This window comes from Peromyscus eremicus, chromosome 1, assembly GCF_949786415.1.
Source record: "Peromyscus eremicus chromosome 1, PerEre_H2_v1, whole genome shotgun sequence".
Lineage (NCBI taxonomy): Eukaryota > Metazoa > Chordata > Mammalia > Rodentia > Cricetidae > Peromyscus > Peromyscus eremicus.
Genome location: NC_081416.1, coordinates 44647313 through 44669596, shown reverse-complemented (window position 1 = coordinate 44669596; position 22284 = coordinate 44647313). Strand labels below are relative to the sequence as shown.

Genomic DNA, 22284 nt, shown 5'->3' with positions numbered 1-22284 from the left:
GATTTCTGGCTTCACTTAGTAGAGGAGGAGACAGGCCAGTTTCAAATCAGAAACCAAAGGGCTGTCTAAAGGCTGCCTATGAGGTCAGTACAGGGTTCTGTGGGGCATGACCACCCCTAAGGTGAGGATCACATCCAGTGTCTGAATTGGACCACTGAGCAGTAGTAGACTAGCAAGACTTACAGGCTAAGAAGGCAGAGGAGCCTGAGGAAGAGGCCGAGACACAAGGGCCTCCTGGAGCCAGGACTCTGTTCTTGAGACATCTGGAGTGAGAAAGGACTCCAGAAAGTAGCGTCAAGGTTGAGACCAACAAGCATGTTCAGTTAGCAGTCTGGAGGAAACAAGCATTAAGATCTGAAACAGAGACAAAGCTCAAGAGATTTCTCCAGGGGTAAACTGAGCTGTGGCTTGTCAGTGTATTGGTTACTGTTCAAATGCTTTCTGTTGCTGTGATAAATATAACCAAAAGCAAGATTCAGGCCACAGTCCATCACTGAGGGAAGTAAGGGCAGAAACCATGGAGGAACACCGCTTCCTGGCTTGCTGTCTTCTACAGCCCAGGCCCACCTGCCTAGGGATTGGTAACCCCCACAGTGGGCTGGATCCTCCCACATCAATCATCAGGCAAGACAATCCCTCACAGCTGTGACCACAGGCCAGCCTGATTTAGGCACTCCCTTAGTTGGAACTCCCTCAGATGACTCTAGGCTACATCAGCTTGATAGCTGAAGCTGAAACTAACTAGGACAATTACTTTTCTCAATACTGTTACCAAATACTTGACAAACAGCAATATAAGAAAGGAAAGAAGGGTAGAGTTTGGCTGTTTTAAGGGAATAAAGTCCATCATGGCTAGGAAGGCATGACAGCAGGAGCGTGATGCAGCTGCTCACTGAGTACAGACTGAGTAGTCAGAAAGACATAGGAAGAGAGAGGTCGAACATAGGAAGAGAGAGGTAGGCGCTTTGCTCGCTTTTCTCCCAACCCACATATAGGGTAGGTATTCCTTCATCAGCTCAGCTTCCCTGGAAATGCCCTCACAGTCCTGCAGAGAGATTGGTTTCCCAGTGGTTTCTGTATCCAAGTCAAGTTGACAAAATGAACCATCACAGCCAGTAGGAATGGAGAGAAGAAAGATGAATCTGTAGGACTATGTGGCTGACTGGATAGGAAAGCAAGATCTAAGGAAGAGTTCTGGACTTGGGTACCCAAGGGATGTGTGCCTGATCCCAGGAAGGGAACAGTAACAGCCAGCTAGTGCTATGCAGTAAACTATGCCCAAAGTTAGCAGTTTAAGACAACAGATGTATATTGTCTCCCAGTTTTTGTGTGGCAGGAATTCCAGAGTGGAATAGCTAGGTAGATCTGACTCAGCGCTTTATATTAAGAGGCTTCCAGGACACCTGAGGTGGGAGGGTCTTCTGGGCTTGCGGCCAGGCTTTTGACAGAAGTTGTTCTAGTCAGCATTTTCACCCATTTGATTTTGGTGCAGGGGACTGGTCAAGGGCCAGGACTCTGCCACCAAGCCCCAGGCCTTTTTACTGGGTTTTTATAGGGAGTCAAGTTCCTTGCCACCTGGACCCCTATGTACTGTGGCTTTATTCGTTCTTACAGCACCCAATTCCCCGACCCCAACCTAGACTTAGTGATTCCGGTGAGATGAAAGGAAACCATAGGCCTTTGAGTACCTATGAAGCCTTAGAACTTAGGTATCATCATTTCCTCTTTCTCTGTTCTTTGGATGCAAATCACTAAATTCACTTGACATTGAAAGAAGGGGAATTAGGTTCTGCTTTTTAAATGGACGATCTAAGAATTTGGGGGCTTTTTAAAAACTTACCATAGGTAAAGTCTGATGTAGCTGATTTGGACAGATGGCAGAATCAGTTTTGTACATATTGGGTCTGAGATACCCACAAGTAAGTTTCCTTGTGAACTATACAATCACTATAAATCTGCCCCTGCTCCAAGTGCTGGCCTGTCGTCTAATTTAACCTTTTATTAGAAAGGTGGGACACTGAAGCAGGCACTCATTTATGTAGCTGAGACTGGCCTGTAATTTTGTAACCTAGGTTGGCCTCAAGTTCATAATTCTCCTGCCTCAGCCTCCTGAGTAGTGAGGATACAGGCATGTTCATTGTGCCCAATACCAATCTGATTTAAATGTTGTGTTTATGTGCACACATGAGTGTCTGCGAATGATTGAGTGTGTGTGTGTGTGTGTGTGTGTGTGTGTGTGTGCCTGTGTGTGTATTCACGTAGGTGTTCATGCGCATTTGTAGAAGCGAGATGACAATCTGTCATAGTTACTTAGTTTTCTACTGCTATGACAAAGCACCATGACCAAGGCAACTTACAGAAAAAAAAAAAAAAAGAGTATTAGCACTCACAGTTCAAGAGGGTGAGTCCATGGCTATCGTGGCAGGAAGCATGGCGGCAGACAAGCAGGCATGGTGCTATCCACAAGCGTAAGGCAAACAGTGAGAGACCTAACTGGAGTAGCTTGAGCTTTTGAAACCTCAAAGGCCCCCTCCCCAATGACATACCTCTTTCCAACCAGACCATGCCTCCTTATCTTTCCCCAAAGCTCTGCCAACTGGGGACCAAGCATTCAAATATATGAGCCTATGGTGATCCTCATTCAAACTACCACTCAATCTCAGTGTCCTTCCTCAGGGGCCACCCACCTTGTTTCTTGACCAAATAGGCCAGTTTGGCTGGCCAGCAAGCCCCCCAAGTGCTGAGGTTACAAGTGCATGTCACGGGCCTGACTTTTTTGACGTGGGTTCTGGAAGCTGAACTCAGGTTCTCTTGCTTCTGTGGCCAAGCACTCTACCAACTGGGTTACCTCCTCAGCCTTATCTAACTTAACTTAGCCGTGATAAACACAGCTATTACTGTCTATTAAAGTTATAGAAGAATATTGAAAACAGCAAGAAACAGCGTTCTCCATGTTTCTGTGTTCTCAACCAAGAATTGAATTACTATCCAGAAAGTGAGCTGTGTTTAGTCACTGTTCCTCAAATGTTAGGACATGTAAGAGTCACTGGAAAGAATCTGTTCACAAGACTATTTAAGTGCTGTATTTCAGGACAATTCAAAAAGAACTTCTTAATAGAAAATTATTTATTTTTATTTCAAATTATGTCCATGAGGGGAGAGTAGGTACAAGTACCTGTGGGAGCCAGAGGCATCAGATCCTCCTGGAGCTGACTGGAGCCTGTCAATGTGAATGCTGGGAACTGAGCGCAAGTCCTCTGGAAGGCAGCAAATGCTCTTGACCACTGAGCCCCTCCATAAGTGTTTTGATGGTCATTTGGGGTACAAAGTGACCTTTTTGCACCTTCAGAGCTTTTGCAGTTTGACCCCAAGTGAGGAGGCTGCCTTGTGTTTCCCTCCCGTGAGAACCACAGGCATGGCGCTGTGGATGTAGGGAGGTCTTTTCTCCTAGAGTTCCTAGAGAAGGCAGTGTAGGGTGAATGCTCACTGCTTACTCTCTGTCCCTCCTGTCTTCATGTCCCGTGGGCCTACAGGTATCTAGGACTCTATATCCTCCCTGGCTACGGAGCTAGTGTGGGGGGATAGAGGGCCACTGGATAGGGGATTGTTGCCAAGAGCCGATTTGTGGGCTTGACCTCAGCTTCCAGCCATGTGCGCTCTTCTTGGTAAAGCTGAGTGTGAAACCTGCAGTGGGTCCATCCTGCCTCTTGCTCTAAGCAATTTAATAAGCGCTCTGGGGTTCACAGGGTGACATGTACTACTGTTAAATCTTGCAGCCACTTTATCAGACAAGCATCTTGAAATGGCAGTCCTCCAGCCACTGAACTATTAATACGTACCCAACAGAGAACAGCAAATACCCCAGGGAAGCTTTGCTTTGTTTCCTTTTTCTTTTTAGTCCATTTCAGTTGAAAGCAATTTTACCATACATGTGTATCTTCGTTGACTAGAAGGAAATGGAGAAAATTTTAGGAACTGTGACCTAAAGAAAACTATTTATGCAACGCTTTCCCCAAAATGATCAGCATAATCAAATTGTTTGTAAAGAACAATCCCTAAACCCAGCTTGACCCACTACATTGTTTCTTGTGAAGCTGTGTTTTTTAGTTGCCAAATTTTTAACAGTGGTTATTCCGGGAAAGGGGTGCCGCCCGCTGCTGGGTGCACATGCCTGTCAGGAAACATTACATCTAGCAGTGCTGTCCGTGTGTGCCAAGTGTCGTTGGTTCATTACTCATTTCTTATTAAAAAGAACCTGGTTCCAGGCAAGGCTAATTCTACAGAGTGTGCGCGTGTGCACACACACAAACACACACACACACACACACACACACACACACACACACACACGGAACTGCGAAATGTAGAAAGAATTTAATTTTGTCCCTATGCTAAGTGGAAAAAGGTACCTTTAGTTATGACAGGCATTTCAGCGCTGCCTTCCACTGTGTGATACAAGGAGTGCCACGCTACTGTAATCGCCCCCTCTTTACTTAGAAGCATAAACACCAGGAGTACACTATCTATCGACCTACGCAGGATCCGTTCTTAAACCGGAGAGTTCCGTATATATCGCTGCCTCCACTTGCCAACATTCAGATCATTAGCGAGAGCACAGCGTAGTGTCAAGAGCATCAAAGCACACAGCGGCGGGGTCTACCTCTTGTGGAAACTTCTTCACTCTCAGCTAATTCCGCTCATCTTACTCACTGATGTCTGAATTCAAGGTCACTTTCCTTGTGAACTCCTTGAAACTGTTTTCGCAAGTTGTGACAAGTGGGCTTTACTGTGTGATCGCTTACAAGTGTTTTTCAGTCTCTAAACTGTAGTCCTATGGTTGGTTTTTACATGGATGGCCAAAGTTAAAGAACAGCCCATACAATACTGACCTTGGATGTGTTTGGATTAGCGTTTTATGTGCTGAGTTTGAAAACATGTATGTTCTTATTAGTGCAGACCTTCCCTTTAGGAAAGCTATTGAATTATCTCCAGATTTCCTGAGTTTGCATGTATTTCTTTTTAAATTAATATATTCCTAGGATATATATTCAAGTTTTCTTTATGAAATCTACCATACATTTCAGTTTATATTGCAGTTGTGTTTTATATAAGGCTCTACTGTTAAAGTGTTAATTAATTCTAGATTATAGCATCCTCTGAGAAATTATCTTTATTAATACTAAATAATAGCCTTTTTACCTTGACAATGTTTTTCTGCTTATCATTGTGCTCAGTTGATATTAATACAATGCTCACCATGCCTGGCTCTTAGACACTTTGCTTTTTTTTCCCCTATTTGGGACAAGGTCTTGGCTATGTAGTATTGGCTGGTCTGAAAGTCTATGTGTAGACCAGACTGACTCTAACTCATAGAGATCCACCTGCCTCTGCCTCCCGAGCACTGGGATTAAAGGTGTATGCCACATTACTCAGCTAGACACTTCTTATTAAGCAGCATGGCTACTCAGGGTGTAAGTGACGTTATGTGCTCAGCTCTATCTCAATGGTTCAACACAATGGTTGAAAAATTATTCTTTAATCGTCACAGTCTCTTTCACATTCTTTCAAAGTACTTGCTACTCTCTTCCCCATTTATTAAGTCTCTTGGCAATGACTCATACATAATGCCCCATTAGTGTAGTTAATTTTGTTACGCATTTGTGTGTGTGTGTGTGTGTGTGTGTGTGTGTGTGCGTGCGCGCGCGCGTGTGTGTGTGCGCATGCGTGCGTGTTTCTTGGTTTGGGTTTCACCTATCATTTAGAGCATAGAAATGAGGATATGCTTCAGTTCTTAGAGGCTGCTGTTCATCTTCTACAAAAGACACCTAGCCAACTATGCTTTCCAGGGCCAGAGAATGGAGACTGCCTCATCTGTTTTTACTAGAGGGAGTTCTTCCAGAGCCTTCTGTAGCAGGTTAGGTCTATAACTTTCAACCAGAACTGGGAGGCCTAGACTGGCCTGTGTCTAGTCTAGAAATCTTACCCACTCATTGACTCTTTAGTAACTTTATTACGATACCTGGGGATTTCTCTTGGCAGAGTTTAAGCCTGGAAATGTATTCGTTTTTGTCTAGGTATTCAATTTCATTCATTTATGTTTATGGTAGGGTAGACTCACCTCATCTCCAAAACATTCTATGGACAGTACACTATGTTTTTTCTGTGCATCTGTACCAATGATAATATTAATTTATCAATTAATTATTGTAAAAGGTTAAAAAAGCTAATAAAATAAACAATAACTAATAAAATGATATAACTTTTTTAAAATTATGAGTTGTTTATTTCTGGAATTTTCCATTTAATATTTTCAGACTAGAATTTTGTATGGTAACAGAAGCCACAGAAACTGGAGCTATGGAAGGGGTTGAGAAATCTCTTATGCAAGCCATTACACTCTGCTAGACATAGCTAAGATTTTCTGTCCTCTCTTCTTAGCAAAGACACAAGGCCACAGAGGGAGAGACCGAAGGGTCTCTAAATTGAAGTCAAAAGCATTATTTTACTTAATTCACATGATTAATTTATTTAGGCAATTTAAGTGTCTAAGTATACTACTGATAGAAACATTCATTTCAAAATAATTTTTACTTGAATCAAATACCAATTTAAAGAAAAATATTAAGTAAATTGAGTGATTGAGTAAATATGAAGGAATAGATGATGACAATAAAAACCATGAAGATGATATTTTGATACTTCAATTTATGGAATACTTGAAAGCCTTTGATACCTTTCCAAATTTGTGTCTTCACTTTAAAAATATACTCTTATGCTTTCACACCCCAGGCACTATGTATATTGTAAACACAAGACTGTGTTGGAATGTGGAAATGGGATATCCAAATTAGCAAATAACGTTTTGACCACAGTGTGAGCCAGATATTCCCTTTGAAGGAATAAAGTTTGCTGTGTAGTCAGAATGGGCAGGTGAGGACACCGTCTCACAGCAGAACAGAACAGAAAACCATTTCTTATTCATGTACTGGCTGGGCTTAAGCTCATCATTAGTACCCGAAATCTAGCTAGGCAGAAACCTCAGGACCACAGTCAGGAAGGACTACACCACATACTCCTGTTCCTAAGTCTTTTCATTAGCTACAGCAAGTCACCGAATACCCAAAGTCATTCCAAAGATTAGGAGTCTAGGAGTCAGGGACAAGTGGTGACACTCTATCCAGTAGAGAACCCACAGAACAGTCGTGAGGCGTCCTCTAGGTGGAGACATGCAGCCAGTTCACTGGTCACACTTCTGCCACCTACTCTTCCTCAGGCCACTTCTTTTCTACAGATGTTTATGCTCCTAAGCCATGCCTGGGTCTCTCCTAGACTCGCTTCTAGGCTCTTATGGCTCAGATTTCCTTCACAGCCTCTGACTACCCATGGGCTTGTTAGAGTTCTTGCCTCCAACACCCCCTGAGCATGGCCTTCAGCTTTTCCCTTCCCTGATGACTGTCTGCATGGCTTTCCAGCATGTTCTTCACAGGTCTCCACTTTGGGCTGAGGACAGTTGCTGAGGGCTCAGGCTCTGTTCTGTAACACCGGTGAGCTGGGAGGCATGATAGAATCCGCAGATTTGTGTAGCTGTAAAATTACCTCTTACCTGGGCTCTTACACAATTCGTAGGAATCTTAACTGTGTTTTGTCCAAACACGTACGACCTATACTTCAGTTAAACCACTGCTTTTGATGTTATTTCTTAAATGTAAGGATACCTTAAACTCAGATGATGCTTTTTCATTTGCAGAGGGTTTCATGTGTATTGAGTTTATTCTCCATAGTCTGTGATGTTGGATATTTATTATCTCTGTTTAAAACCCTTAAAACTGGCAGCCAGTTTTCTCAGCCAATCAGCTCTTCAGTGGTTAAGGGAACCATGACTCCGAACCCTGACCTCATAGCTAGGACGTCTGCAGTTACTTCACCGAATTGCTATGATTCACAGAATTCATAAAGGCCCCCAAATTTAGGTTGATACTCGGTCACATTTCAAACCCCCATACCTACCTTGAGGCTGAAGCCTGAACTTCTTTTTATGCGTTGTCAGTGGGTATTCTGACATCTGCCCTGAGCTCAGTGTGATGGTCATTAGGAATCTGAAGCTTCTTTATTCATTCAAGATGGACTCTTGGACAGAAAGCTAGAGAAGTTATGTGTGGGTTCGGGGTGCTTCTGTCCAATATGCATTTCCTGGGTATGTACTCACCTGGGTCTTGGAGATACAGTAGTGAACAGGATAGATTTGATTGCTGTTGTCATGATGTTTCAAGTGGAGAAAGCCCTTCGCCTGGAGAGCAGAGTTCGTACAGTGATGATAGTGTGGTGGTTCCTGTCATTGTTCATGTTGAAGAATTGCCACATTCTCCTCTTATTAGTGAGGAAGCAGAAACAAATGGTGACATAACATGCTTTTGCAGCACACAGTAAGTGATTCGTTTAGTTTGCTTGGTTTTCAAGTATTTTGTTGTTTTTGCTTTTTTCTTTTCTTCTTGGGGCCAGATTTCATGTACCCACCCAGACTCCCTATGTAGCTGAAACTGGCATTGGTCCTCTTGTCCCCACCTCCCAAGTGCTGAGATAACGGTCATATGCCACCACACCCAGCTTGATCTAAGTGTTGAGGCTAACTGCTCATAGCAGCATTTTTCTAAATGACAGATAAAGAGACTTAATGTTAAGGAGAACCACACAGACAACTTGAAACAACAAGTTCAGTGTGTGTGTGTGTGTGTGTGTGTGTGTGTGTGTGTGTATTTTATATACCACAAACTGTGCAATCTTGATAAGTCAGGAATCTACCCCTCTGAATCCCAGGACTTTCAAATCCAGAACTGTGGGGCCAGAGAGAAAGCTTGGTGGTTAAGCAGGAGGACTGGAGTTTGTATTCCAGCACCCATACAAAAAGGTGGGCTATCCCCCCCCCCAACACCTGTTACTTATACACTTTTAGGGGTAGACAGGAGGATTGTGAGGCTTTCTGGCTGCCTGACTTGCTGAAAGCTCCTTCAGGCTCAATGAGAAACCCTGTCTCAGAGGAACAAGGAAGATAATAACATAGAAGGCACTAAGCACCCTCCTCTGACCTGTGCACGTGTGTGTGTGTGTGTGTGTGTGTGTGTGTGTGTGTGTGTGTGTGTAACTAGAGGTTGAATGCAGGGTCTTGCACATACCAGACAGGTGCTGTACTACTAAACTACACCTCCAGCTCTGCTCACTGTCTCTCAGCTCTGGTGCAGGATCAGTTTTCAAGAACACAGAGGGTCAAAGTCACAGATGTTGTGCAGAGACACTCCCCATGTTAGTCAGCTTCCTGTTGCTGACAAAACAGTTGAATGGCCAACTTAAAAAGAGGAAGAAATTGTATTTGACTGATAGTATCAGAAGTTTCTGTCTAGGATTGCTTGTCCATGCTGCTTTGGAGCCTGTGGTGAGGCAGCCTATCATGGCAGCAGTGAGTTACGGAGAATGGTCATGGCAGCCAGGAAGCAGAGGGACTGGAGACTGTGTCCCAGGCGTCCCTGCAAGAGCGCATTCCTAATGACATACCTGCCTTCTAGTAAGCCTGTCCCCTAAAGATCGATACCTTCCAGGAGTGCCACAGGCTGGGAACCAAGCCTTCAGCATCTGGGCGTTTGGGAGTGTTTAACAATTTCTGCTGCTGTGTTCTAGAAGGGTCTGTGGAGATAGTGGGAAAGACATGGGCACTTTTCTCCAGGGAAGTATCGACAAAGCTGTGTGGAGTACTGTGCACTGTTTCAGCTCCATCTTCCCATCTCCATGGGAAAGAGGTTAAGTGTTTTGTTCCACTATATTCTCAGCACACAGTAGACCATCAATACATATTTGTCGAATAAATAAAGCCAGTATAGTTATCACCAGAGGCAGAGGATGTATTCCGTCACCTCAGTGCTTTGTCGATAACAGTGGACTTAACCTGATTCCTACAGAAGTTGCTCAAACTCCCAATGTTTGGTAGACCCAGGCTGGCATGGAGAGAAGGGTCATTAACGGAGGGATAGAGGAAGGAAAGAAATTTAGAACTTGAATACCAAGTTAGCTTATTTAAACTTAGACTCTTGCCTACATCTGAAGATTTACCCTAAAGGATTCAAACTCCATGGAAGCCAACAAGAAGAAATGATATGGGAGCATTTACTGGACAAGGGCCAGAGAATAAAAACGAGAGAAATTCCGTCTACAGTCATCAGCTTCCTAGAAGAACAGGCAAATGTGTCAAGTTTTTCTCTAGTTTCCCAGTTTCCTCTGCCTTTGTCTTCCTGAGGAGGGTGATGTACATGGGACTGGGCTCAGCTCTGAGCCGTGACAAGAGGTGGTTAATGAGAAGTATCTTCACCAGCACATGGCCACAGGGAATCTTAAAATATTCACAGGTGGATGGGAAAGAGTGTCAGCAGTCCGTGTCAGCTCGGGGAATTGGGTGCTTTTCTCTCACTGCTTGTCTTCCAACAACTGAGTAAGGTAGGTCGCAGAGCTCTAATTATAAGCTCCAAAAGTGAGACCAGTGGAGTATCCTGTCCTTGGCCTGTGCAACTGAGGTATTAGGCCCAATTTATAGAGGGGGTGGGGTAGATACTCAGATCTGTCTGCTGTAAAGCACATGTGTTGCCTCTCATGTTGAAAATATATATGCTCAATGTAGCTTGCCATGAGCTAGTGTTTTGCATTTTCTCCTTCTGAAGTCTTACTGGATTTGTATTTGTTTGTGGGAGCCGGGAGAAGTAACTGTTGTACACAGTCAAACTGCCGTTCGTGGTGTCAATGAAATTGGTGTTTGTGGTTCTCATTCACAGGCATTTGGGGCCACTTACCAATGGGCTCTGCACACATATTTGGCTTACGTCAAGTCAGCCGAAATGTCTATCGTCCATTCTCTGTTTACTGATTTTAAAGTAAAGCCCTGTGTGGTATTTTTTGTTGTTGTTGTTGTTGTTGTTGTTTTGTTTTGTTTTTAACGTTCACTCTTTTGCTTCTTTTCAGATTCCCGTTGGAGGATGTGGGAATGGATGTCCCCTTCCAGGAGGGAGCGCTGAGCCCCAGCGCTGCAGACATGAGGCCTGGTGAGAGAAACAGCTGTTCATTTCCTCCTCGTGGTATTCTACCTGCAGCCGTTATTATTCAGTGAGAGGGCCACTTCCCATGCATTCAGCTTGTGACTTCAGTGACAAAAGTAGAGAGAGAAAAAAGTGTGTGAGAGAAAGGTGTCAGGCTGAGGGTGGACTTAAATGTTCATGCTCACGGTGAAGAGCCCCATCAAGGCTCATCACCTGCTGGGACTGCCCTTACCTGCCAGCTTTTTCAGTTCCTATAATTGGCTAGTGTATACTACAATACCAAATTCTAGATTGTTTTCGACAACTGAACATAATTGTATGAATGATTAATATGGGAAACAGGATATCAAGAATGCTCTGTCCTGACAGTAAAACGCCAAACCAGAGCTGAAGGGGTAGCTAAGTGGTAGACTGTTTAGCTAGCATGCACAGGACCCAGCTTGAAACCCAGCATCATAAAAAAAACAAAAAATAACAAAAAAAATTACCTTACTTTATAAGGGTTTAAACTCAAGGCAAAAAGGAATTATAAACAAAAAGGAATTATGAACGTTCATTTATAACCTACATGGCTCTCACTTTGTAATGCACCAAAACCAAAACCATACCAAATCCTGACCATGGCATCATTAGCTAAACCTATATGAGATAAGAAGGAAGAACACAGTTTTCTTTTTTTTGCTATTTAAAATAGTCTTCCAATTTTGAGTCATGTGACCTTTTTAGAAGGGGTTGGTGCCAAATTTCAAATCCAGGACTTTGTGTACTAGGTAAGAGCTCTGTGAGGAAGCCATATACCAAGACACTTATTTTAAAATGTTCTGTAGCCACCAGTAACCACTGTATGTCTCCACCATTCTTCAAAAGTCACCGTAGCAGCTAATTACATATGACTATTTAAATTAATTAAAAAGTAAAAATTTTAAATTTCATTCTTCAATAACACCATTGTCATTTAAAATGCTCAATAGCCATATGTATAGCAATGAGCACAAAAATTCTTTTGGACAGAACTGCTCTGAGAATTCCTGTTACACAGATCCTGCTGTTTTTTAAATGTTTCAAGGGAAATATTTTTCAAGTGATGTATTAAGACATCCCATGGTGCATTGTGTGGGCGACGGTCTATGTAGAAAAGCAAAAGGTAATACTGTAATAACATAATGAAGGAACAGCAACATTTCTTAGGCCAAGGACAGAGTTGAGGGGCATACCAGATGCCTTCTAAATACTTTGTGCTAGGAAGCCCATCACTCTGGTTTTGAATGAGGCTAGGAAACATTTCTCCTACTATACTTGCACATAGAATGAATATGCCTGTGATCAATATGCCAGGGTTTTTCACTAACTCCCTCTGCATATCCTATGGTTTGTTTTAGTGCTTACACATCTGCCTAGACAGTCCCATTTCCCATAGGTTAAGGGCTCAGTCCCACAAGACAGCTCCCACTTAGCCACCAATTACAGTCTCAGGCTAGACCTATACTCTGACCAACTGGCTATCAATTGGGGTTTCACAGCCCCCACCTGTAGATGTAACCAACCGTCTTATTAAATAAGAAACACAGAGCTGATTCAGAGAAGAAAGCCAAGAGGGCAGAGCTAAGAGCCTTACCCTTCCTGCTTCAGCCAAGAGAGCTCTCCGAAAGGGGCCTACTTCCTGTCTGTTCGTCTTTATATAGACTGTCTGTTCTGCCTTCTTATTGGTTGTAAACCCAAACACATGACTGCTTCGTCACTGCCTGTATGTACAGCCCTCCAGGTCCTCTATGGTATTGAGATTAAAGGCGTGTGTCTCCAATGTTGGCTGTATCCTTGAACACACAGAGATCTACCTAGCTCTGTCTACCAAGTGCTGGGATTAAAGGCATGCGCCACCACCGCCACGCTCTTGCTATGGCTCTAATAGCTCTGACCCACAGGCGACTTTATTTATTAACATACAATTAAAATCACATTTCAGTACAAGTAAAATACCACCACACCCACCCCCTCTTTGGGCTTAATAATTCACTAGGACAGCTTACAGAACTCATGGAGACATGTTGCTTTTTCCTATTTTGTTAATACAAACAATGTTATAAATTAGGCAGAGGACGTCTGGTTCAATGATAAGATACACAGGATGGGTGCTGATCAGTTCAGACTCTGAAACTGGAAGTGTGGCCTTGGGAATTGCAGTTCTGGAGTTCCCCCAAGGTTCAGATGGCTCTGAGTGGGTGCCCAAATAGTGTGGAGAGATTAAGGGGGGGATCTAGAGAGAAATTTTAAAAGTTACAAGGAAAGGAAGATAATTGGTGCAGAAAAGTTACTTCAATGCTGAGATATCCATCATTAAAACACACACAGTTTGTCAATTTTATACTCATTTAGTCCCTTGTAGCTGGAATAGCTCATTCCCAGGCTGGCATGTCCCACAGAGGAGAGAAGGTGTGACTACAGGTAGATCACAAGGCCACACTGAGTAACAAAGTTGCAGTCAGAGATCAGGGCAGAAGCAATAACTTGAAACTTCTCATTGGTGTTTCTCAGTTAGGATTATTGTGGCCAACATGGGATTCTTACCCTGGAAAAGTAGTAACTAAGCAATGAGTTATATATAGTATTAAAACTCTATTAAAAATATCAGTAACAATAAAACTAGATTTTAGCCAGTTGGAACTGGATCCAAACATCCCTTTAACAGTTCTCCTGGGCTAGGTTCAGGGTCACTTTAAGCATCAATTTTGGATAGGTTTTTCTAAGTAGGTGTCTTAATTAGGGTTTCTATTTTTGTGATAAAACATCACGACCAGCTAAGAATTGTGGCTCACTCCTTTAATCCTAGTGCTTGGGAGGCAGAAGCAGAGAGATCTCTGTGAGTTCGAGGCCAGCCTGGTCTACATAGTGAGTTCTAGGACTTCCAAGGCTACATAAAGAGACCCCCATCTCAAAATAACAACAAAAACATGACCAAACAATTTCAGGAGGCAAGGATTTATTCAGCCTTACAACTCTTAGGTCACAGTCCATCATCAAAGGAAGTCTGTGACAGGAACTCAAGCTGGAACCTGGAGGCAGGGACTGAAGAAGAAGCCATGGGGGAATGTTGCTTATTGTCTTGCTTCCACAGTTTGCTCAGCCTTTGAGGACACTCAAATTTCAAGTCTTTGAGGGCTCAGGTCTTTGAGGGAGCTCAAATTTTATGTCCTAGAAAGGATGCTCAGAGAAGAGTCAGCAGTGGGGATGGAGGGCACTCAAGAGAGTTGCTTCCTGCATAAGTTGCTTGGTTTTATAATTTTATATTTATTGAGTACGTGGAGAACTCATTCTGAAATAGCCAAAGAGGTTCAAAGGGTACATTCTAGTTTCAAATCATCAAGAGGAATTTTAATCTATCAAATAAGGAATCTTCAAGATGAGGGCCCATGGCTTAGCCATAAGAGAAACTGTATTTCTGGAACAGTGGTTGCTCAGTAGCCTTCTTTGGGTAGCGGTTGCCCATAGGCAACCGTCCTGATTTGCTTTCTGTTGCTGTGATAAACACCATGTACAAAAGCCACTCGGGGAGGAAAAAGTTTATTTGGCTTGCCCTTTCAGGTCACACACATCATTAAGGGACATTAGGGCAGGAGGTCTAGCACGAACTGGAGGAGAGACATGGAGGAACACTGCCCACTGGATTGCTGTCTAGGTGTCTGCTCAAAGAGCTTTCTTATACATAGCCCAAGATTCCCTGCCTAGGAATGGTACAGCCCACAGTGAGCTGCGCCCTCCTACATCAGTTAGCAATCAAAAAAATGCCTCCCAGACACGCCCATAGACCAGTTTGATCAGGATAATCTCACAATTAAGACTCCCTCAGAGTTGATAGGTGAAGCTAACTAAGAGACCCAATTCCTTGTCATCTTGATGCCCAAACACACTTTAAGCCACACCCATTTGCTTTCTTGTTGAACCCAAGATCCACATTAATACCAAAATATAAAATACAGTACAACTTTAAAAGTCCCGCAGTCATTGACATTTTCAACACTTTAAAAAAAAATTCAGTGTCTTTTTAAAAGCCAAAGTATTTTAACTGTGGGCTCCTGTAAAGTTAAAAACAAAAAAACAAATTATATCCATTCTAATTCCAAGAGGGAAGGACCAGGGTGTAGTGACAATCAGATCAAAATAAAAACAAAATCCAACATTATGAAAAGGTCAGTGTCCACCATCTGGAACTCACTTATGATCTTCTTGGCTCCTAAGGGCTTGGGCAGTCTCACTTCCCTAGCTCTATAACTATAACTGCCATCTATAATCCACATGGCTTGTCTTATAGTCTCCTGCTCCTCTCCATACCTGCCTCTGTCATTGGTGGACAGCCCACAGTCCTGGCATCTGCAATATCCTGGTTCTCTACAGCAACTGAGGCTGCACCTTCACCAAAGGCTTCTGTTCCCTTTTCGGGAACTCTGACCCTGCCACACAGAACCAAGCCTCAGCTACTATCCATGACCCTTTCTTCCTTCAGAACCAGTACCATGTGGGAGACTCTTATATATTTCCAAATTAGGCTTCTAGCTCAAGATGCAGCTCTGGTTCCCTCTGGACCACAGATTCTGTGTGCTGATCTGGAGGTGATACTTTCTAGAAGATTTCACCTTAATGATGCTAGTCTTTTGGGTGTGAGGTTCTGGAAGACTTTGGAAGTTGGAAAAAGCCATTGAATGCTGAAGCAGAGTGTAAAGGGCCGTTTTTAGTAGGAGCCTGGGAGACAGTAGTGCTGAAACTAATGGGGAGAATGGAGGCCGAGCTCATGAGGTTTCAAGGGGGGAAGCAAGGACTTTATTAGCAACTGGACTAGAGGCCATTTGTGCACTGTTTTTGAAAAGAATCTGGCTTTTGCATGAGGATAAGTGAAAAAGTAATAGCTAATTTCTTTGGTGGAAGAAGTGTTTTACAAAACATAACCTTGAGTCTGAGGCATTGTTATTTATTGATTATTCTTATGCAGATCTACAGTGAAAAAAAAAAAACAAGTGGGTCAGAAAGAAAGGACACTAGGAAGCTTAATACCGCCCTCAAGATGTGTATGAAGGGTCTGTATCTGCTAAAGAGATCAGCGCTGTTCAGGAGCGGCTTCCTGCTCAGCACTGGAACAATGGAAAGGCTCCCCTTAGGGCAAGCCCCTCTCCTGGTGCCAACTTCTGTATTAGTTTTTGTTGTTGTTGTTGTTGCTGCTGCTATGATAAAATACTGTGACCAAACTCAAGAAAGTTTACCTCGGCATACCGTTCCAGCGGGCTCCATGGCACAATGGTGGAGAAGGCATGGCGTTAGGAACAAGGAGAGATCACATCTCAACCAACCACACACAGGAAGCAGACAAAGAGTAAGAAGCAGGGCAAGGCTGCAAGCCCCCAGATCTCCCCTCCAGTGATGGACTTCTTCCAGCGAGACTGCCCCTTCTAAAGTTTTTGTAATCTCCCCAAACAGTCCCACCCCAAGTGCCCAAATATGTGAGCCACTGGGGCGACATTTCTCATTCACAATACCACAATAGTAACTTAAGGTGAAAGTTACCTTTCTGGGGCTGTAGAGATGGCTCAGTGGTTATGAGGGCTGGCTGCTCTCCCAGAGGACCCGGTTTCGTTTGCCAACACCCACACAACAACTCACAACCATCTGTCACTTCTGTTCTGAGAGATCCAAGGCCCTCTTCTGGCCTCTGAGGGTACTGCACAAACATAGTGCCCACATACATACAGACAACAAGCGTTCATACACATAGTATAAAATAAACAAATATTTTTAAAATTTTTCCCTTTGTAGAACCCAAATCCCAACCACATGAAGGGTGTCTGTCCTAGATACCTTGCCAAGAAATTTTCTTCCTAAGCTGTGGGCAACAACTCAAAGTTTTGGAACATTAATCAGAGATAAGAGGTTTGGAAGCTGAAAGGATTTACATGATCTAAAGTTACCAGGGAGCTGATAGAAAATAAAAGACCCGTGTGCACATTATGACCTTGGCAGCATTGGGGGGAGTGTGAACCACTTCAAACCCCATCTCTGACACCACGTGATGCCAATCAAGCCAAAATTAGGAACTATAAAAGCTAAGTAACTTTATTTGAGATCTTGGGAATGACATGTTTGGAAAACAAGAGTTCAGAGTGTCTCAGAGAAACTCAAATGGTACTGGGGGACTGGAGGGAGGAAGCTGCAGACAATGGACATTCTGAAGTTCGTTAAAAAGGAAGATGGCTGACATAGGAAGGTCGCCATCACATTAGCTTACCCACCGTTAGCGCACGTGTGACAGGTGGCTAGATCTAAGCACAAGTGAAACATTCCGCTGCCACTTTGCAGCAGTTGAGGCTACAGTCATTCAAGGATGTTAGGGGCATTTTCAGACTTGGTTCAATTTAAAAGTTCACATTCCTGCACCCAGTTCATTTTCTTGAATAGCCTGATAGTGTGAACACCACACAATACCCTCACAACTCCGTTTTGATGTGCTCTTTAGATGTTTTGGTTTTCGTGATTTTTTTTTTTTCTGAAGACAAGGAGGAAAGAAGGATCTGCGATTCTCCTAGTCCTTTAATGTGCTAACTACAGTGTCAGCACACATGGCTCAAGAGTTCTGGGATTGTTCAGTCTCTTATTGTGTGGTGAGGAGGATGGGATCCAGGACCCCGTGTACACTAGGCAGTCAGTCTACCACAGAGCCCAGCCCAAAAGAGCCTAGCAGAGATGTTTCAAATTCAGGTCGTAAAATCAGTATAATCCAAATAGGGCTTGCAAATATGCTAGGGAAATTCCAAGGAATTTAGAAGCCAGAATGATCAGGACCAGAGATAAAGACCAAATAGTTCTTCTTAGATCACAATATATCTCTCTCTGTTTTGTTCAGATAAACTTGTACAAAAGGGACTTGTTTGACTCTGTTTTTAGCCAATAAATGGCGCATGAGCAGAGAGACATGCTGCTAAGAGAGGGTAGGAGCTGCCTCTGTCAGTCTTAACATATATCATCATGAATGTTGTAGACAGTAGTGTAGGGTGGTATTGGCTTGGGAAGTTCAAAGAATCTAACTAGTGTACTTAAGGCTTTATTTTAAAAAATGAAAAACAAGAAAGGCCACTGAAGATAATATACAGAACTGTCAGAACCTGAGAATAGGTGTTTTGGCATTTTCTATGAACTTAGCAGATAATGTTCTTAACCTCCATTCCATAGAATAACGTCTAAAAGAACCATAAGAAAATTTTTATGCTTAACTGGTTTTGTGCCCAATAAACTCCATGAAATTCAACTTAGTATTACAGCATATTGCCTTCTGAAATGTAAACAGAGAAACAAAACCAGCAAACAAACAAGTTTCTACCCATGTAACAGCGTCTCTCAAGTCCTGTTTTCATGTGGATGATGTGCTGAATGGAAGCCAATACTGAGGGATGCTCCCCAGAAGAGGGTCCAGGAAGAGGAGGGTGGAGAGATGGCTCAGCAGTTAAAGTGCTTGCTGCTTATCCAGAGAACCAGAGTTCAAGACCCAGGATCTATGCTGGGTGGCTTACCACCACCTGTAACTCTAGCTCTAGGGAGGTCTGATGCCATCTTCTGGCACCTGGACACATGTAATGTACACACACACACACACACACACACACACACACACACACACACACATAAACTGAAAAAAATAAAAGCATTCAAATGGCTCACACCTATATCCCAGCACTGGAGATGAAGTTGTAAGTTAAGGGCCAGCCTGGGCTATGTAGTGAGAACTTGTCTTATAAAACAAAACAGGGAAGGAAGGATGTAATGGACAAATTGGGGGCAAGGTCCAAATCCCTGATTAGGATGTTTTTCTTGAGCCCAAGTTCCACTCATGAGAACCATGTGTGTGACCTAATGTTGCTATTATTTTCTTTAGAACCTCCTAACACCCTGGATCTCAATGGCAGTCACCCTCAGAGAATCAAGCTCACGGCCCCAAATATCAACCTTTCTCTGGACCAAAGCGAGGGATCAATTCTCTCTGATGATAATCTGGACAGTCCAGATGAGATTGACATCAATGTGGATGACCTCGATACTCCTGACGAAGCAGATTCTTTTGAGTACACTGGCCATGGTAAGTTTTGGAGATAATGAGGCCAAAGTTAGGTAAATAAATGATTGTCTAAGTAACATTACAAACAAATCTTTCATTTTTGTGCAAGTGGCTAATTTTTGTGACTCTAGAAGCTTCTGTTAAACCTCGCTCAGGGGTGTCCATGCTTGGCAGTTTTGAGTACGTACAGTTTCCAGAGGTCACTCATTGGCAACTATCACACGTTTGTGAAATCCCTACCCTACACCCTGCACTGTTACAGGGAAACTGAGGCTGGGTGTGGACAAAGAAAGGGACTTGAATCTGGAATGCAAAATCTGAAGAGGAGAAATCAGAAACCAATTCCTTTGTATAAGCTCCTGCTCTCTAAAATGCTCGCTCCCTCAGACCCTAGTCGACCAGTTACATCTCTCCACAGGTGCCACCTCAATAGGCCTTCCAAGACATGTGCTGTCACAGACGTCCCCCACCTGTGTACCCCCAGCTCCTCACACTCTATGCTGGGTTCCTTTATTTGCATTTCCCTTGTTGAAACCCCATTGATTAATGATTTGCTTGCTTATCTGACTGAGATGCTGACTGGATTTTCCCCACTAGAACGCATGCTTCTTCATGGCAGAGACTTTGTGGTGTCTGATGCTGTATCTTCAATACAGAAAGAAGGAAGAAGGGATAGGGTGGGTGGATGGAGGTAAAGACAAGGCAATGAAGAGTTGCCAGACTCAGGACCAACAACCATGATGGGGTGCTAGTCTCCTGTAAATCCTTTCTCTTGCTTGGTGACATTTGCCTTGTTCAGAAGTACAAACAAATATAGAGAGCCTTTGCTTCATAAAGCAGTGATGCCTTTTCAGTTCACTTAAAGCCAGGTAGTTTCTCTGAAAGTGTCATTGAAAGTCGAAGTGAAAGACTTCAGCTGTAACTGTTGCCCCTTATTGAAAAAATTCTCACTGGGCGGCAGTGGCACATGCCTTTAATCCCAGCACTCGAGAGGCAGAGCCAGGCAGATCTCTGTGAGTTCAAGGCCAGCCTGGTCTACAGATAGTCTTAAAAAGAAACACTGCAATTAAAAGGATGCTCAGGCTTTAGACACAGAAATCTCATTCATAGGAGAATATGGTTGGGAAATTCATCAAATTAGCTGATTAATTCAGCCCAATGTCATTGAGCAATGGGGACAACATCCATAAGCATTGTAGATTTACAGAGTTGAAGATTTTGTTCCCTTAAGTTATAAAATAATAATAGTAATAATAATAATAATAATAATAATAGATGCAGGTACAGGACTACTCTAAGCTTATTGTGCTTACATAGAGTTAAGCTGCATTTTTGTCCTGCTCATGGGTTTCTGTAGGGTTCTTCACACATATAGTCTGTAGTGGATAGATTCTTTTTTTTTTTTTTTTTGGTTTTTCGAGACAGGGTTTCTCTGTGTAGCTTTGCGCCTTTCCTGGGACTCACTTGGTAGCCCAGGCTGGCCTCGAACTCACAGAGATTCGCCTGGCTCTGCCTCCCGAGTGCTGGGATTAAAGGCGTGTGCCACCACCGCCCGGCCGTGGATAGATTCTAAGACCTCAAACAGACACCAATATCTAAGGGTGTTCAAGTCCCTTATATGTATATGCATTTGCATGTAATCCACATATATCCTCCATAAACTTTAAACCATTTCTAGATTAATCATGGTATCTAATATAATGTAAATGTGTATTTTAAGGAATAATGAAAATGAAAAGCTTCTTGCACATTCAATACAGATGCAATTTTCCCCAAAATATTTTCTACCTGCAGTTGGTTGAATCTGCTGAAGTTGGGAGCTGAGTGTAATAATATTGGTATTTGATCTGACTATTAAAAATACACAAGCATAAAGTAAAAGAACATCTTGAATTGTTTTTTTTTTCCTGCCACCTTGGAGTCGCCCCCAGCTGCTCCCTCCATCCCACCTGCTCCCATCCCCTCCATCTATTCCAGGTGCCCCCTGCTGTCCCAGCTCTTTTCCTGCTAATGTACTGACTTGAAACCACACGAAGACAGTTATGACTGGTCCTTCCCTCCCCCTGCCTTTTGCTCTGCTCTCTCTGTGGAGAGCTTTGTCACACCACATCTGAGCCTTTTAGTTATAAATAGTAAATCTGTCAAGCAAAGAGGTGGTGGCTGAGCAAGCTGGTAATTAAAGCTGCCACTTGCTGACATGGTTCTTTTTATTTAGTTGATATAGTCGTGTGGAAAGAGGTAGTTTAATGACCCCGGTTATTCTAGGTCTTAGAGAGCTGGATTCTAATGTATTGTGAGCTCTAAAATTCACTTTGATTTCAAATGAAAAGTGTGTATCCAAGCACTATTATAAACAAATAAATAAGCAAGCCAAAGCATTACCTATGGAAAAACACAGAGTTTGTGTGAATAGCTATATTGTGTACAGCAGACATGGATAACCACTGCATAGAGAGACTGGAATATAAATACATGCTAGACCTAGTGTATGAAATAAGTGCTTAAAAGATTGGTGTCTTGGAAGTTTTTCAGGTAAGCATATTGAAGCCAGCATATACATCCTAAAGGGGATCGTTTGTTTATTAATTCCTCCTGGTTTGGGTTTGGGTTTATTTTGTTTTTGTTAAGATCAGATCACTTGATGAGACTGCAAGTGAACTACCATCCCGACTGTCGATACTTTCCAGTACAGTGTTTCAGAATTGGTCATAACTTATTTTACTGGATGGACAGTTTCATAGTATCTGCTGTAACATGTAGGATGTATCCCAGGTATTTCAAGGCTAATTATTGTGAGCCTCGTGTCTACTCTGTCAAACAGACTCTTTCCCCCACTGTGGAGAACACAGAGGTCACACCAGCACCTGATGTTAGACAGCTGCAAGCGGCCGCACTGGCATTCATGCCAAGCCTTGTGTTGACTTCCTGCTCGTGCTGCTTCCCTGTCTGATAGACTGATGAGTAGAAAGGGAGGGACCTTTTCTTAAATGGAGCCTGCGCACAGGAAACCCAGTGCAAAAGCTCACGTTCACATGTGTCCTAGTTAGCATTTCTATCGCTGCGAGGAGACACCACGACCATGGCAACTCTTAGAGAGGAAAAACTTTCACTGGGGTGGCTTAC

General features: G+C 43.1%; 1 protein-coding gene across 4 annotated transcripts in view; it reads left to right on the top strand.

Moving 5' to 3' along the window:
- The window catches only part of Prune2 (prune homolog 2 with BCH domain), a 262900-nt gene that overhangs the window by 207086 nt on the left and 33530 nt on the right, over window positions 1-22284 (top strand). For all 4 annotated transcript variants that reach the window (XM_059259935.1, XM_059259952.1, XM_059259943.1 and 1 more), the window contains exons 10-11: window positions 10999-11078; window positions 18982-19182. In XM_059259935.1, coding sequence (XP_059115918.1) covers window positions 10999-11078; window positions 18982-19182 — 281 coding nt within the window. The remainder of the gene's footprint in view (window positions 1-10998; window positions 11079-18981; window positions 19183-22284) is intronic.